Raw genomic sequence first — 13,792 nt, 5'->3', positions numbered from 1 at the left:
GCCAAACATTTTAATACATCAATAATGTAACAAGATTAATCAATTTACTTGATGTGGAACAGGAACAGGTTTTAGACTTTTTACAAAATCATTCCATTTCTGTCTAGCATCATGGCTGACAGCGATTTGCAGATGCTGTTTGTGCATTGTAATGATTTAGTTTTTTTTTTAGACAGAAAGTTCCAAGCAATAGTTACATCATATGTAATAATAAACTATAACAATAATATTGTAGCATCTCAGGGGAACAAAGAAACAGGAGGCAGGCGACCGCATCTCAAATCAGGTTTTATTCAGGACACCACAACACAGCCCCGAGCTGCTCGCAGGCAGCTTCTAAATAGGCCCCCCCCCCCCCCCCCCCCCCCCCCCCCCCCCCCCCCCCCCCCCCCCCCCCCCCCCAACCCCCCCCCCCCCGCCCCCCCCACCCCCCCCCCCCCCCCCCCCCCCCCCCCCCCCCCCCCCCCCCCCCCCCCCCGAGCCCTACTGGCTCACACACACAGGGGCACATTTACATACACAGTGACCAATCAATCAGGCCCTCTGTCCCACGCAAGCAGCTGACTGGAGGAACCAAACAAAAATCACAGAGCAGCAAACACAGACCCCATCTACATACAGCTTCATGCAGGGTAACACACAACCGACGGGAATGACAGGACAGCACACACACGCACGCACGCACGCATACAAACTTAGCACAGATCAAAATGTAGGTGATGCAAAACTTTTGTCCATAGCTCTACCTGTGGGGCTCTGCCATGCTTCACTGTGTGGAACTGCTCCTTGAGCAGACCGGGCTGTTTGACCGAACAAGCAGAACACGTTCTGTTCGCTCTTGTATGTAGATCACAGGAAAATGCAAATTGCCAAGTAATGGAGTCAAACTTTGTTGTTAAACTGAGCTGCAGTGTTTTTTTGCTGAGGTAGTTCTTTTCTTAACTATTAACATTATCAATATGAGCACTTCATGGGAGCATAATGACTAGTATTAGCTGATAATGGATTGTAGGGGAGTGCTCTCCTATTTAAAAGGTTTGTTTTTTTCATTGTTTCATGACAGTTCATTTTTTCCTCAGAAAAGCTTTTACAAGGAAGGGGCTATTTGAAAAAAGAAAATCAATAGAAGTTAGCTGTTCAAAACAAAGAAAAACAATTTGTGCACACAGATAAATACAGGGCCTTGTCTGCAAATCTTGCTTGTTTGATTGCTTTTCTAATCCAAATCCATTTGACTTAATTGAACTAATCACTGCTGTCTAAGAGCCCAAAGTAAAAACAAGTCTTTGCTTAAAACATCTATATGTATATTTGTGTTATGTCTACTACCCTTAATGCAAAATCTGAATATTAATATTAAATGGGTTACAGTTCAACATGCTATTATCCTGTGGACATTGACCCCAGCAGTAAACACTCCTGACTGGGTAAGAGAGAGCTCCAGATGGCCATTGCTCTCTGATCAGGCTAACAGCTATTGAAAGGGCAAGGTATTATCCCAGGTTGTTTGGCACCAATCATATCTTCAGCTGCAGATTAGGAAGGACACAAGCAAAGAGTCTGCATCCTTCTACCCTGGCAGTTTTACCCTCATCCAGTTGGCGTCACTATAGCAGTTTAAACCAGAATAATGTCTTTATGTGATTAAACCTAAAATGTGTTCAAGTTTCATCCCTTATGAAAGTTTACCACAGTCAAATTTGAAATTAGTCTTTTACCTTCTACATACGTTCCATGTTTTACCATTTTTTATAATGATTTATCAATCTTATCCATGACTTTCAGATTTAGTCACATTTTACCTAAAAATCGAATGAATTGGTCTACCAGTACCTATTTTTGCAACCTTTATATTGCTTAGCAATTTGAGATATCTTTGACATGATAAATACTTTATAACTGCGGCTGTTATTGTTATTTATCATAGGGTTTGGCAATATTTACAATTGAGAGAACCAATAGAATCTCAGGTTCAATGTTGATTCTGGATTCATACAGCTGCTGATCTATGGTGTAGGATTCAAATTGTGTTCAATAGTTCAGGGCACCGGTCCAAAATAACTGGTTAATTTAATTTCACATGGATGCCACTAGGTGGTACTGTTACCTTTCAAAGCAGTAAAAAAAACAGCCCTGTGAAACCAAAGCAAAGGGTGTGTTCACAATTCAATAACAAGACAGAAGCAGGTTTTGAATTATGTTTTCATTGTTTTTCTCTTACTAAAATGTTTTGGGTTTTGTGCAATTCATTAAAATATATTGAAAATGGCTTGAAATGCTAAGGTATAATAATAAGCAATTCCTTTCTAACAGTTTCATTCATCAAACCATTCCTACCTTCCTGCATCCATACACCATAATCTATCAAAATACAATCCTTAACGTATGTATGTATCATTTTACAACATAAAGAGAATTATTCTTATTTGACTATCTCTCTCTCTTTCTCTTTGAAAGGACCTATCTCTGTTGAGATTACTGTACAGAATATTTGAAGGTAGGTTTCAGAAGATAGCAGCATTTCTGTCTGGTAATTATGGGAAGGAAGCATGCTCAAAACATTTATTAGCAACTACATACTGTACCCAAGAGCAGACCATCTAAATTAAAAACAAGCTACAAAAGTAAGGCCTCACCAGAGACTACACGACAACGACATAACAGAAATGCAGGGTACACTACTTAAAAAGATATACGTTGAGCACATTTTTACATGCGGTATACTCTAATGTTGACACACCTTGTGTTCCATCATTTCAATTATGAGCACAGTTCATTAGCCATTAGCCTTTGATCTTGCCTCAAACAGCTTGTTTAATTCCCCAACATCAGGATGAAAGCTCTGTCGTACACTCGCAGTTCTAAAAATAATATGATACATACTGCATTCAAGAAAAGTAAAGACACCTTAATTCAGCTCAAACAATGGAAACTGACTGTAGCCCAGGGCTTTTCAAGAGTCCCTGCTGGGAGAGGTAAGTCCCAGGCAGCATGATAATAAACAAGGCTTTATTCAGCATGTATCTTGTAGAGATTATCAATGAAAAAATGTAAGTGTTTGGCTGCAAACTGAAGATGAATGAAAACAGCTTAAAGGAATCTGGCAGATTTAATATTGCATATGAGGAGCCAAGACTTGCACATGTTGGATTAAACTTTGGGGTCAAAAATGTAAAGTACATTTAATTATGATTAGAATTTGCAGCGTTTCCTGACTGAAAAGAAAGATGAAGTGTTGAATAACAGTTGGGAGGAGCTTTCTCAAAGTCATGTCAGTGGTTATTCAGTAGACGTTGAATATGATAACAAAAATGATAACTTTTCTATGTAAATTCAAACACTGATTTTAAGTTGAGCCGTGCCTAAAAGTGCACGATACAAATGTAAAATGACAGATTTACCAGTATATAATGTGTGAGCTAATAACTAACTGACAGAGTTAAATTCTTATTATTGAAGTGGAAATGCTATTACGCATGTAGCCTTTGGCACTTGTCTGTGTTAAACTGATATTATATTAGTATAAAGTTAAACATGGCAAACAAGGGTAAACTAGTATAGTATAACCATGGGAAAAGCTTGGTAAAACTGCAAAAATACTGTGCTTTTATAATCCTATGGCTCACTGTGATGAAGTGCCCGCCCCTGTGTGTATTTTCTGTTATATGTTGCGTGTGGTGTGTTAAATGGTGGGGTATAGTCATTGGTACATGGGATATAAACGGGTCTGTGTAACACAAGTGTTTAAAATGTATATTTGTATTTAGGCACGAGGATTGCACAGCACTTCAGGTGCAAGTAAAAAGTAATAATATGTCAGAACTTTATTAATTCATGTGCAGTTGTACTGAGACTCCAATTGAATGATTGATTAGCAGTCGAGTCTCGGTACAGCTGCATAAAAGCAACATGTTTTCACATACTCGGGGTTGTGTGTTCGGTGACTGGAGAATGGGATTGGAGACGGAGGTAAAGAGAATAATAATAATAATCGTTAAAATAAGCTCACTGTGTTTTGTCTGTATGGTCCGTTTTGTTTGTCTGTTTATTTTGGCTACTAGTGCCGTGTCCTGTGTGTGTTTTTGTATTGTTACAACCCTTTATTTTCTGTCTGTCTGTTTATTTATTAAATGCTGAGCGAAAGCATTCGCTCAGCTCCATCAAACTCCACCTCTCTGTCGTTTTATTTCCTGCTTCTGGTCTGACGTCACACACTCCGGCCGTCTTTGTGACCCTCACCTATTGCCTTATCATTGTGTGGTTAGTTTTCATTCATGTGCATTTTAAGTTGCTAATAGTACAAATGGAGCAAAGCAAATAGTTGATGCTGCCAATCAGCTTCCCTAACGTCAACCAACAAGAGTGAAAATCTGCTCTTGTCAAACTTGTAGTATATTTTACTAACAGACTTGGTAAATGACGGAAAACTTTGGATAACGACGGAAAACTTTGCACTCATGACAATAGAATAATAAGTGTAGCTTATAAATGATTCCATCAGCCTTGAAGCGAACTGTATATAGTATAGGTCTCACATTCTGGGATTGAAAGAAAACAATTTAACAGCATGAGAACATCTATTCTAGATCATTTAAATACTTCAAACAGGGAACATCTTCACATCTCCCTCATCCTAAATGTGTTCTGGGTTCCAACAAGAAAGGCTAAATAATGAAGGTTTTCTTTCCTGCAAAAAAAATGTCTATTTACATTCCAACTGTTGCCCCTATTGACAGGTATTATTCTAAGCCAGTCATTGAGGCCCTTCTGCAGAAAATATCAAACATACCTTATTTGTACTTGGATCGCCATCCGGATGTTTTTTTGTACAAAACAAGTTCCCAAAAGAAAATAATTTAAATAATTGTCCTTGTAGTGCTGCAAAATGCTGTTTTAAAACCAAAGTACCAAAATAAATAAATACATACATAAATAAATAAATAAGATTAAATCTTTACAATTGATTTAAATAGTGGTGGATTTACCATCACTGGTTTCAATTATTACAAAAGGGTTCTTTGTGTACCAGGTTTTGAAAAGCAAACGCACAGTGGTTGGTTCTTTTTAGTATTTCTGCTTGCAAAAGTATGTAAAACACCAGTTATTGCTTGTATTGTATTTGCTATCCATGAGACATGGTATTGCATGCTTAGTCCTCCCTATGGAGCAGCATAGGAGACTGTCAAAATGCTATAGTCCAACTTAAACTTCATAGGAGAAACAACAATCAGACAATTAAGACTGCTGTTAACTGAGGAAGAAAGGCTTTTTAGAATAACCATATTTAAAATAGTTTGTGCTGCAAGTCAGTACAAATATCACAAGGATGGGTCAGCCACTACTAATTACATTAGAGTAGACTCTGTATCTTCATTTAATGATGATGCAGTAAATGCCTTGTAGATAATTTGGCTGAATATAATCTACTGTAAGTGCTTTTACTGTTGTTTTATATTGTTAAACAGTATCTGTTTAGTGAATGTCTGTAATGCCATTAGCAATGAAATTTGGGACACATAGCAACAATCCCTCATCAGTGTAACCCACACAGAGATCGCAGATAGTACAGACAGACACACGCTGTAATGCAGTTTAGACAATGCACTCAATATACCAAGAGTTTAAACTATCTTATATTCTTTCGTTTCAGTGGCAAAGTCACGTGCTATGGTAGAGCTGCAGCAAACCAGCATTGACAAATGGTTTTGGAATCAAGCTGAGATGAGCAAAGGACTTCTTCATTACCCTGTGGTGGCCTTAGAGAAGAACTGAACAATGTGGATGCTCAAATAAGACTACTGTTGTTACTGTTAGGAGATATATACAAGAGTCTAATTTTTAATGATTCAAAGAAATGCGCATTGGCCACTTTATCCCACACTATATTTAAAATATTAAAAATTATGTTTTTTATGCTTAGGTTATAAAGGTACAGGGTGTTCTAACACCACAATTCTCCTCTGATGTTTTGTGAATAGCAAACCTAGTTTATCAATTAAAACATCTTTAAATGATGTTCGGTGCTTTTTGGAGCACACACGCAGCTCAGTCTCTTTAAGGCAGATTATGTTATAAACACAGTTTTTATTTAGAGAAAAGTACAGAAGAGTAAATCAGTAACAACCACACACAAACAAAAAAGGTTCCAAGATTTGGGGCTAATAAAAGGCAAAGTTCTGTAAAATGGGATGTCTTATTTACAAAGTAAAACTTTTCACAAAGGAAAACCATCCAAACATATTCAGGAATTGAAACCTTGAGTATTCCTAGACACAAAAATTCATTGTTTTTTTTTAAAGAAACTGAAGTATTGACCCACCATAGCTGCATTCTTAGACAAAAGTCTCCCCTGGGTTGACATATTGACATATATTCTATATAGCCAACTAAAACGTAAGCTGCTTTACTCAAAAGACTAACCAATTATTTAATTCCTGTAAATTGAACCATCTTCCGCAACAAACACACATAAGTCTTGAGTCAAAATTACTTTTTTCAGACTGGAAAATAAAAGTACCATACTTCCAACCATGCCAATAACCTCAATGTTCAAATAGGTCCATTATAGCTTTTAAATTAAAACCTTTTTTTAATGGTTGGTACACTCTGCTTACATGTAAGCAAAGATGTACAAGTATTATGTTTACTTTTGTGCTGCCTTTTAGTGAACAGGTTTAGAATGTCAAAAGTACCTTTTGCAACATGGTGGTCATTAGTCAGTGTCAGTTCTTCATGTCTCTGTTTGATTTACTTACCTAAAAAAGAAAGGAAAAACAGGTCAATATTAGATATGAGACAAAAAGCAATCAAATCATAGAAGGTAAAAAAAAGACCTTTAAAAAATGAATACTCTTCTTCAAAAATCAACTTTTTGTGAATTCCAAAAGATTACTTACTCATTATCTTTTAGATTAAAACTTTATTTTCCAGCTCATAATGAATTCAAATAATTGGGTTAAAGAATGTTGTTCAGTCCTCTAAGGGAAGACTGTTTTGTAGAATCCTTTTGTTCAGTTCCCAAGGAAATTCAATAACATCATACAAAGCATCCTCAAGTATGAAAATACTGTCCAAAGCCTTCACTTCCCTGACCGGAATAGGGAAGCAGACAATATGCTACATGCAGAGTTTCTCTAAAGAACACTCCTGCCTTTCACAATGTTCTGAGATTTTCACATACAATCTGTCAAGGTTAAGTGAGAACGAGTGCATCTCTTCAGCACTATGAGCAGCCGTAAAATGCTTTCATTGATACAGCCCAGCAGTAAACCGGATCTCCCTCAGTACCGGGATTACAGAGTCAGTTACAGAGCCCTGCTGATCCTGGATGTGTTGTTCTGTTGTGACCGAGAAATGCCAGTCGCATTTCATACTCTGCCACACTTGCTGTGTAGCGCAAAATCGTTTTTCCATGATGAATTTCAAAATGCATTTTAAATGGTTGACAAGACTAATCTTAAACTTGGTATCATTTGAAAAGATAATAGTATCTTTTGGGAGCTATGGAGCTCTATTCAGACAACTTTTCCTCACATTGTATTTGTTTTCAAAAGCTTGTTGTAATAAATTATAAATAACAAATACGCCTTTATTGGCTATTTCTAAGGAGCATCTGCAGGTTATTTTAGTGTTTCAAAGCACACTTTAACTCATACGGTGTTTACAAACAGCTGTAATGGATATATGAACAAACAGCAACTTCAGCAATTTATGAAGCATTTTATGTCATAAGCATTACCTACATTATATCAGAAATGTGTTAACGGATCTTATCTTCCTATTAATCATTTATTGTAACAGGTCATCCAATAATTGGATTAACTACAATGAACTGCACTGAAAGAACAAAATCTAAATACTCAAGTCTACATGTAAAACCTTTCCATAAAAATGTAGTTTTAGACAAGACTGTGAATCTTGTATGATCTTCAGCTTTAATAACATTATGAATGCATTTCCTTTTCTATTTGCTGCACTAACATGGCAATATACAGTTTTTTTTTTTTTTTAAATCCAGGCTTGTCCTGTACTGTAATATATAGTCACACTAGACATGAAACACTTCTCATTTATTTTCAAACCATTGAGGTTCCCTTCTGAACTGTTTTGAACAGAGGCCAAAGGGATGAAATGCCCATGATGGCCTTTAGTTGAGTCTGTGGGTCTCTCGGACAGGAACAAATACCTCCTTTGTGCCAGATAGCTGGAAGGCACTGATAGTTCAGCACACAAACACAATACAATCAGAACCAGTGTAAACTACACAATAAGGCTAATATCCAATTCTACCAGTGTCAACTTTTTCACTTTGACACAAGCTTTGACAGAATTCCTTTCCAGCCTTTGTTGTAAACTGGCTATAAACTCCAATTCTAAATCATTTTGGCAAGGCTATTGTTCTTTTCTTCAAAAGTATCTATTTTATAGTACCACCCATGTAATACTAACCCCACTAAAATAATCTAAACACAACTATTTACTTTCAAAAGGGATCAACTTTGTACTGTATTTTGGAAGAAAACTTACTATGAGTATATTCTTTGATTTGTGAAAATCAGAGTTAAAGTCTCAAATATTTTAATCAAAGTAATTTCGAAAGTAAATTGTCGGGACAGCCCTGTTCAGTTCAGCATATATATATATATATATATATATATATATATATATATATATATATATATATATATATATATACACACACACACACACACACACACACACACACACACACACACACACACACACACACACACACACACTGTTTATATGGCTAGCGTAGCCAAGAATAAATCATGTGTTTTGCCCCTGGTTAATGACAAAATATATTCCCAAATGGAGAAGGTATTACTTTATATTCCTTGCTCTGCATCACAATTTAATTATCCAAAGCTATATCACAAGTACACTTTCTTATCAAACCATCAGACCAATTTGATCTAATTGTAGAGGGGAAAAAAAGATTTATTAAAATGGTTTGATAAAGTGAAGTGATTCAGAAATATTTTACGTGGTTGCTTTTTCCCCCCAAGTCTGACAACATCCTGTGCAACTAGCAAAGCAGTGCATTCACTGTTTATGAAGAGATGCTGCTATTTACAGTGTGCATATATCTTGAAAACCACATATTAAATTGCGAGGAAACTTGGTATTAACATTATTTAGTATTTGGATACTGGGAGTATCAGACTATGGGTGTATACGGAGGTGTGAAGCCGTCTATGCATCTGTCCTGTATGTCACAATTACATATATATTGACAACACAATATTAGTATACTAACACCTCATTACCTAATAATATGTACAGATTAAAAACCATTAAAAGATCCAATTTTCATTAAACTGTTCTCTGACGTTTCTTATTTTATACTATGATGTACATTCTGTTGATCTACGTCATGGTCATTAACTCATCATATTGATAGCTCTAATTCTGAATGTATAGACAGAGCACGGGATATATGTTACTGGCATACAGTACCATACAAACCAACAGTCCCTATATGGTCGAGACAGTCCCGATTTCCTAGCAAATGTCCCGTGTCCCAGTTGACCCACAGAAAAAGTGTATTTATTCTGCACAGTAGTTAGTGAAAACCACACTCTGCGCTCTTCATGCGACCAAGACATCTGCTAATCGCTAACTTATACAAAGGTAAGAACACTTCATTATGTCTGTTGTAACTGTCATGATGGTCATGTGATGTTGAGTTGTGATGTTGAGTTGGGAGGATATGTCTATTATATGATAATGAGCAAGGCTGTAAGAAAATGGCGGGCTGTGAATTTGGTGCAGAAACCGCAACTTTTAACACAAACCACAACCTTTTATAGTTGCCACAACTTTCAGTGCGACTACAATGTTTCTATTATTTATATGTAATTTCTTTGCAATTTTTTTGCTCTGAAAAATAAACTGAAACAGAAAAGAAAATGTCACTCTCACACTGGGCTCGTTAAGGAAGTGAGCCGCTCAGAGCAGCTCAGTAAAATAATCAACTTAACGACTTGCTCAGTTCCGCTCCTGCTGAGCCGCTCATAGCACTCCTGAGCATTTCTCATCAGTGATCAGAGTGAGTGAACGGAAAGGCCACCTGCAGGAAATAAGTGGAGATGACAGGCAGGACTGACAAATACGTTTGTCAAGAACGATGAACTGGCTTCGACTTATGAAGTTATGCATCAATTGGCTAAATAAGATGGTAAAAATTGTTGTTTTCGAATTTGTATCACTTAATCTCATTTTAAAAAAATGTAGAGCTGTTTTATGGTTATTAATGTGTTATTATTAGGCTTGTAGTATTAATATTATTCATAATTTTCATTATTGATGTCGGTATTGTCGGTATTAAACACATTCAGATATGACGTTCAGTCTAAACAGAGCGCCGAACTCAGTGAGGTACAGCAGGGGACAATAACTTCACACAGGGCCATTTCATCTACCATCATCTCAGAAACACACACAAGCAAAGAATTATTATTCTCCATTTTTAAATGTCACTCAGCGCTCTCGTGGAGCAGAGCGTTAAGATATTTAAATCTGCTCCGTGCGTTTTCTGAGCGTTCTCACTCTGAGCGGCTCACTTATTTAACGCACCCATTGTCTTTTGCTAGTGGGGGACTGGTATGTCTGGTCATCCTCTTTAACAAATCAGTAATGGTTAGCAACGGGAAAGAAGACTGTGGGCCATGATGCAAAGTACTGTACTTACTGTTAAATTTTGTGACTGAAGGTTTATTGCCGTTTTACAAATACTGTAGTGGCTGTTCTATTTTGTGAGTGAGCTTTTACTGTTATGCAAGTACTGTATGCTATGCGTCATTATTGCTAGTTGCAACTCTTCACTTGTAATGAAGCACTGCGTAAAACATTTTATTTCAAATGGTGATAAAGAAGGAGTCTTAAGAACTTTTTTGAACAAATGAACAAAAGTCCATCTTGAAAGCAAGTATATATATAGAAGCGCACAGACCACAACTTTAATACACTGTGGTCGCAACATCTTGATAAAAAAATAGGTGATTTTCTTACAGACTTAATAATGAGTGTTTTTTGCATATTACCCCTCCCATGTGTATCATGCTCAAAAGAAACACACACATGTAAAAGCAGCCTTATCTTGCCTAGATTGATGTACCATACCTCCTAGTGAGAGGAATGGGGTAACAAAACCCACAATATCTTAACTGTTGTAAAATATTTTACGTAAAACATAGGTAGTCCTCCAGGTAACTATTGACATGCTGGATCTCTTGCTTGTGCACCTAACACATTTCTGCATGAGTGTCCTAACATCATACACTGCTTCCTAGCTACCGCAACACAGTTGGTTTTCTGTTTACAAAAGCTTAAACCATTCAACTTGGACTAAAGCCCTCCACACAATGTGGTGCTGGAGATTAACCCCAATCAGACAGAGTCTCTTTGGATGTCAGTGCCAGACAGAAGCATTCCACTAAACAAAAGCTGCTCCTTGTCCCTGGAGGTCTGGGGAGTGGAGTACACTGATGCACTGTGAGGAATCAATTCAAACTTTGCAGAACTGCACTGGAAAAGGGAAACCAAATGACTGCAGGGGCCAACACATTTTAAAATTCCGACTGCTGATTTTTCTAAATAAAAACTACATGTTCGCCATTTTGTACAGAACTTTAAAAATGTGTCCTATTTAATTCAGCAGTTAAACTGATGCGGGCAGTGTGATTCAATTCTGTCAGCATGCAGTTGAAACATTTGCAACATTCAGTCATTTTCATAACTGAAGTCATCAATGTCAGAATCAGAAAATAAATATTTGCCTGGTAATTTGTTTTTCAGTCAGGACAATCTTGCCTTAAATAACCACCTTTATTATAATACAAAACCTTACAGATTTCCAAAAATACTGAACCCAAACAATGGGTGAATACATTTTTTAAAAAATAGTTGGAGGCTAGAGCACAGCCTTATCTCTTGGATGATCCCTGCTCCACCGTCTAAAAAAACAATCAAATAATAAAACTATGCAACGTGTTCATCCCAGCGAACAAAAATAATTAGGCAGAGGAACATTACATATACACACACCCCTTTCAAAATGTTCATCTTTTGTTGCCTTATAGCCTGGAATTAAAATGCATTATTTATTTTTTTCATTTATCTACACATCCTACCCCACAACTACCAAGTGAAAAAATAAAAAATTAAAAATAAAATAAAATTTTAATAAAAATAAAATTAATTGATATTTAATAAAATTAATATTAAAAAAAATAAAAATAAAAATAATTAAAAATAAAAACTGAAATAGCTTGGTTGGATAAGTGTCCACCCCCCTTGTAACAGCAATCCTAAATTAGCTCAGGTGTAACCTATCGCCTTCAAAATCACACATCAAGTTAAGTGGGCTCAGTGATTCACATGATTTTAGGATAAATTCAGCAGTTCCTATAGATTCCTTCTGTTGGGTAGTGCATTTCAAAGCAAAGACTCAAGCATGACACTAAGGCACTTTTGCCAAGTGCTTCTCGGGAAATCCCAAAGTTACCACTTTTTTGCGGCCCGCGTCCAATCTGGTGAATACAGATTGGCCCAGAACTTGAAGAAGATGACTGGACGAAACCCATTTTTTCAACTGTTTTCACTGAATATCAGGACTAGCCCAGGTGATTCTAGTTTTGTCCAATGCTTCATAATCAATGCTGGGCAAATCTGGTTCGCCCATGCCAATTATTGCCTATACAAATCTAGTTTTGCATTTCTACACTCTCCCTTGCCAGCTTCTTAGTGCGTGCAGGGGTACCTGCCTCACCTCCACTTCTGACAACAATGTAGCGACTGTGTGCTGAGTTTCCTGTGGCGGTGCTGGCAGGGTAAAGTGTAGAAATGCAAAACTAGATGCGCCCATATAATTGGCATAGGTAAAAGGCCCAGAATCAATGTTGAAGCTTTGGACGAAACCAGACTCACCCAAATTAATGGCATTGGTGAACCAGATTCATCCTGCCTCGATTTTGAAGCATTGAACAAAACTAGACTGGCCTGAGCTAGTCCTGAAATTCCATGAAAATTGTTGAAAAAAGAGTTTTCGTCCAGTCATCTTTTTCAAGTTCTGGGCCAATCTAGATTCGCCCGAATGGGCAAATGCTGAAAAAATGTGGTAACTTCGGGATTCGCCCAGAGGCCCTTGGCGAAACTAGACTCACCAGACCACCGGGTGTCCTTAACATATGTACCTTATAGGTTAATTGGAACTTGCTGGTAATGGGCTTGCAGATTAACCAATGAATGTACCAGGCACTTGCATTATAGATTTCCTGTCTGAAACCTTGCAAGCTTTATATGATTTAATTTTCTACTTTATTTCTTCCTTTACAGTAAATCATAATGCCTGCAGTTTAGTTTATTGCATTTTAAAGGCCAATTAGAATACCACATCTAAAATCTCACCCAGCCCAAGGTTTGACATATCCTCACATTATTTTTACAATTTTTTTTTCTTTCTTGGGTGTCAGGTGATGATGGTACCACACATTAAAAAGTCAAGCATTCATTCCATCAGTTTATCAAATGAATGACCAAGAAGAGCAGGTGGTTAATGTTATTATACAATCCAGTTTGCATCAGCCAGTGCAATTCTATCCTTTTTTGCCAGTGCAGTTATCCCTGAGGATCTTTAATGTACATTACGATGGTGGATTGACACAACCCTGGCTGGAATCACCTAAGGGAGGCTGAACCTGGCAGCATTTACAATACAGCAGATGTGGCCATAGAGATGATTCATTTAGTTTGTGCTGAGCATTGTAAT

General features: G+C 37.1%; 1 protein-coding gene across 2 annotated transcripts in view; it reads right to left on the bottom strand.

Annotated features, from left to right (window-relative positions):
* The window catches only part of LOC121322510 (ankyrin-2-like), a 227,241-nt gene that overhangs the window by 192,355 nt on the left and 21,094 nt on the right, over positions 1-13,792 (bottom strand). Inside the window, exons 1-2 of one of the 2 annotated variants that reach the window (XM_041262663.1) lie at positions 6,897-7,107; positions 6,693-6,755 (exon numbers count right to left, since the gene is read on the bottom strand). In XM_041262663.1, the coding sequence (XP_041118597.1) occupies positions 6,693-6,713 (21 nt within the window). In that variant the 5' untranslated portion in view covers positions 6,714-6,755; positions 6,897-7,107. Of the gene's footprint in view, positions 1-6,692; positions 6,756-6,896; positions 7,108-13,792 lie in introns of those variants that run through there. The other variant, XM_041262655.1, reaches the window with a different exon arrangement.

This window comes from Polyodon spathula, chromosome 1, assembly GCF_017654505.1.
Source record: "Polyodon spathula isolate WHYD16114869_AA chromosome 1, ASM1765450v1, whole genome shotgun sequence".
Lineage (NCBI taxonomy): Eukaryota > Metazoa > Chordata > Actinopteri > Acipenseriformes > Polyodontidae > Polyodon > Polyodon spathula.
The sequence above is the reverse complement of the archived record's forward strand: the minus strand, read 5'-3'. Positions and strand labels throughout refer to the sequence as shown.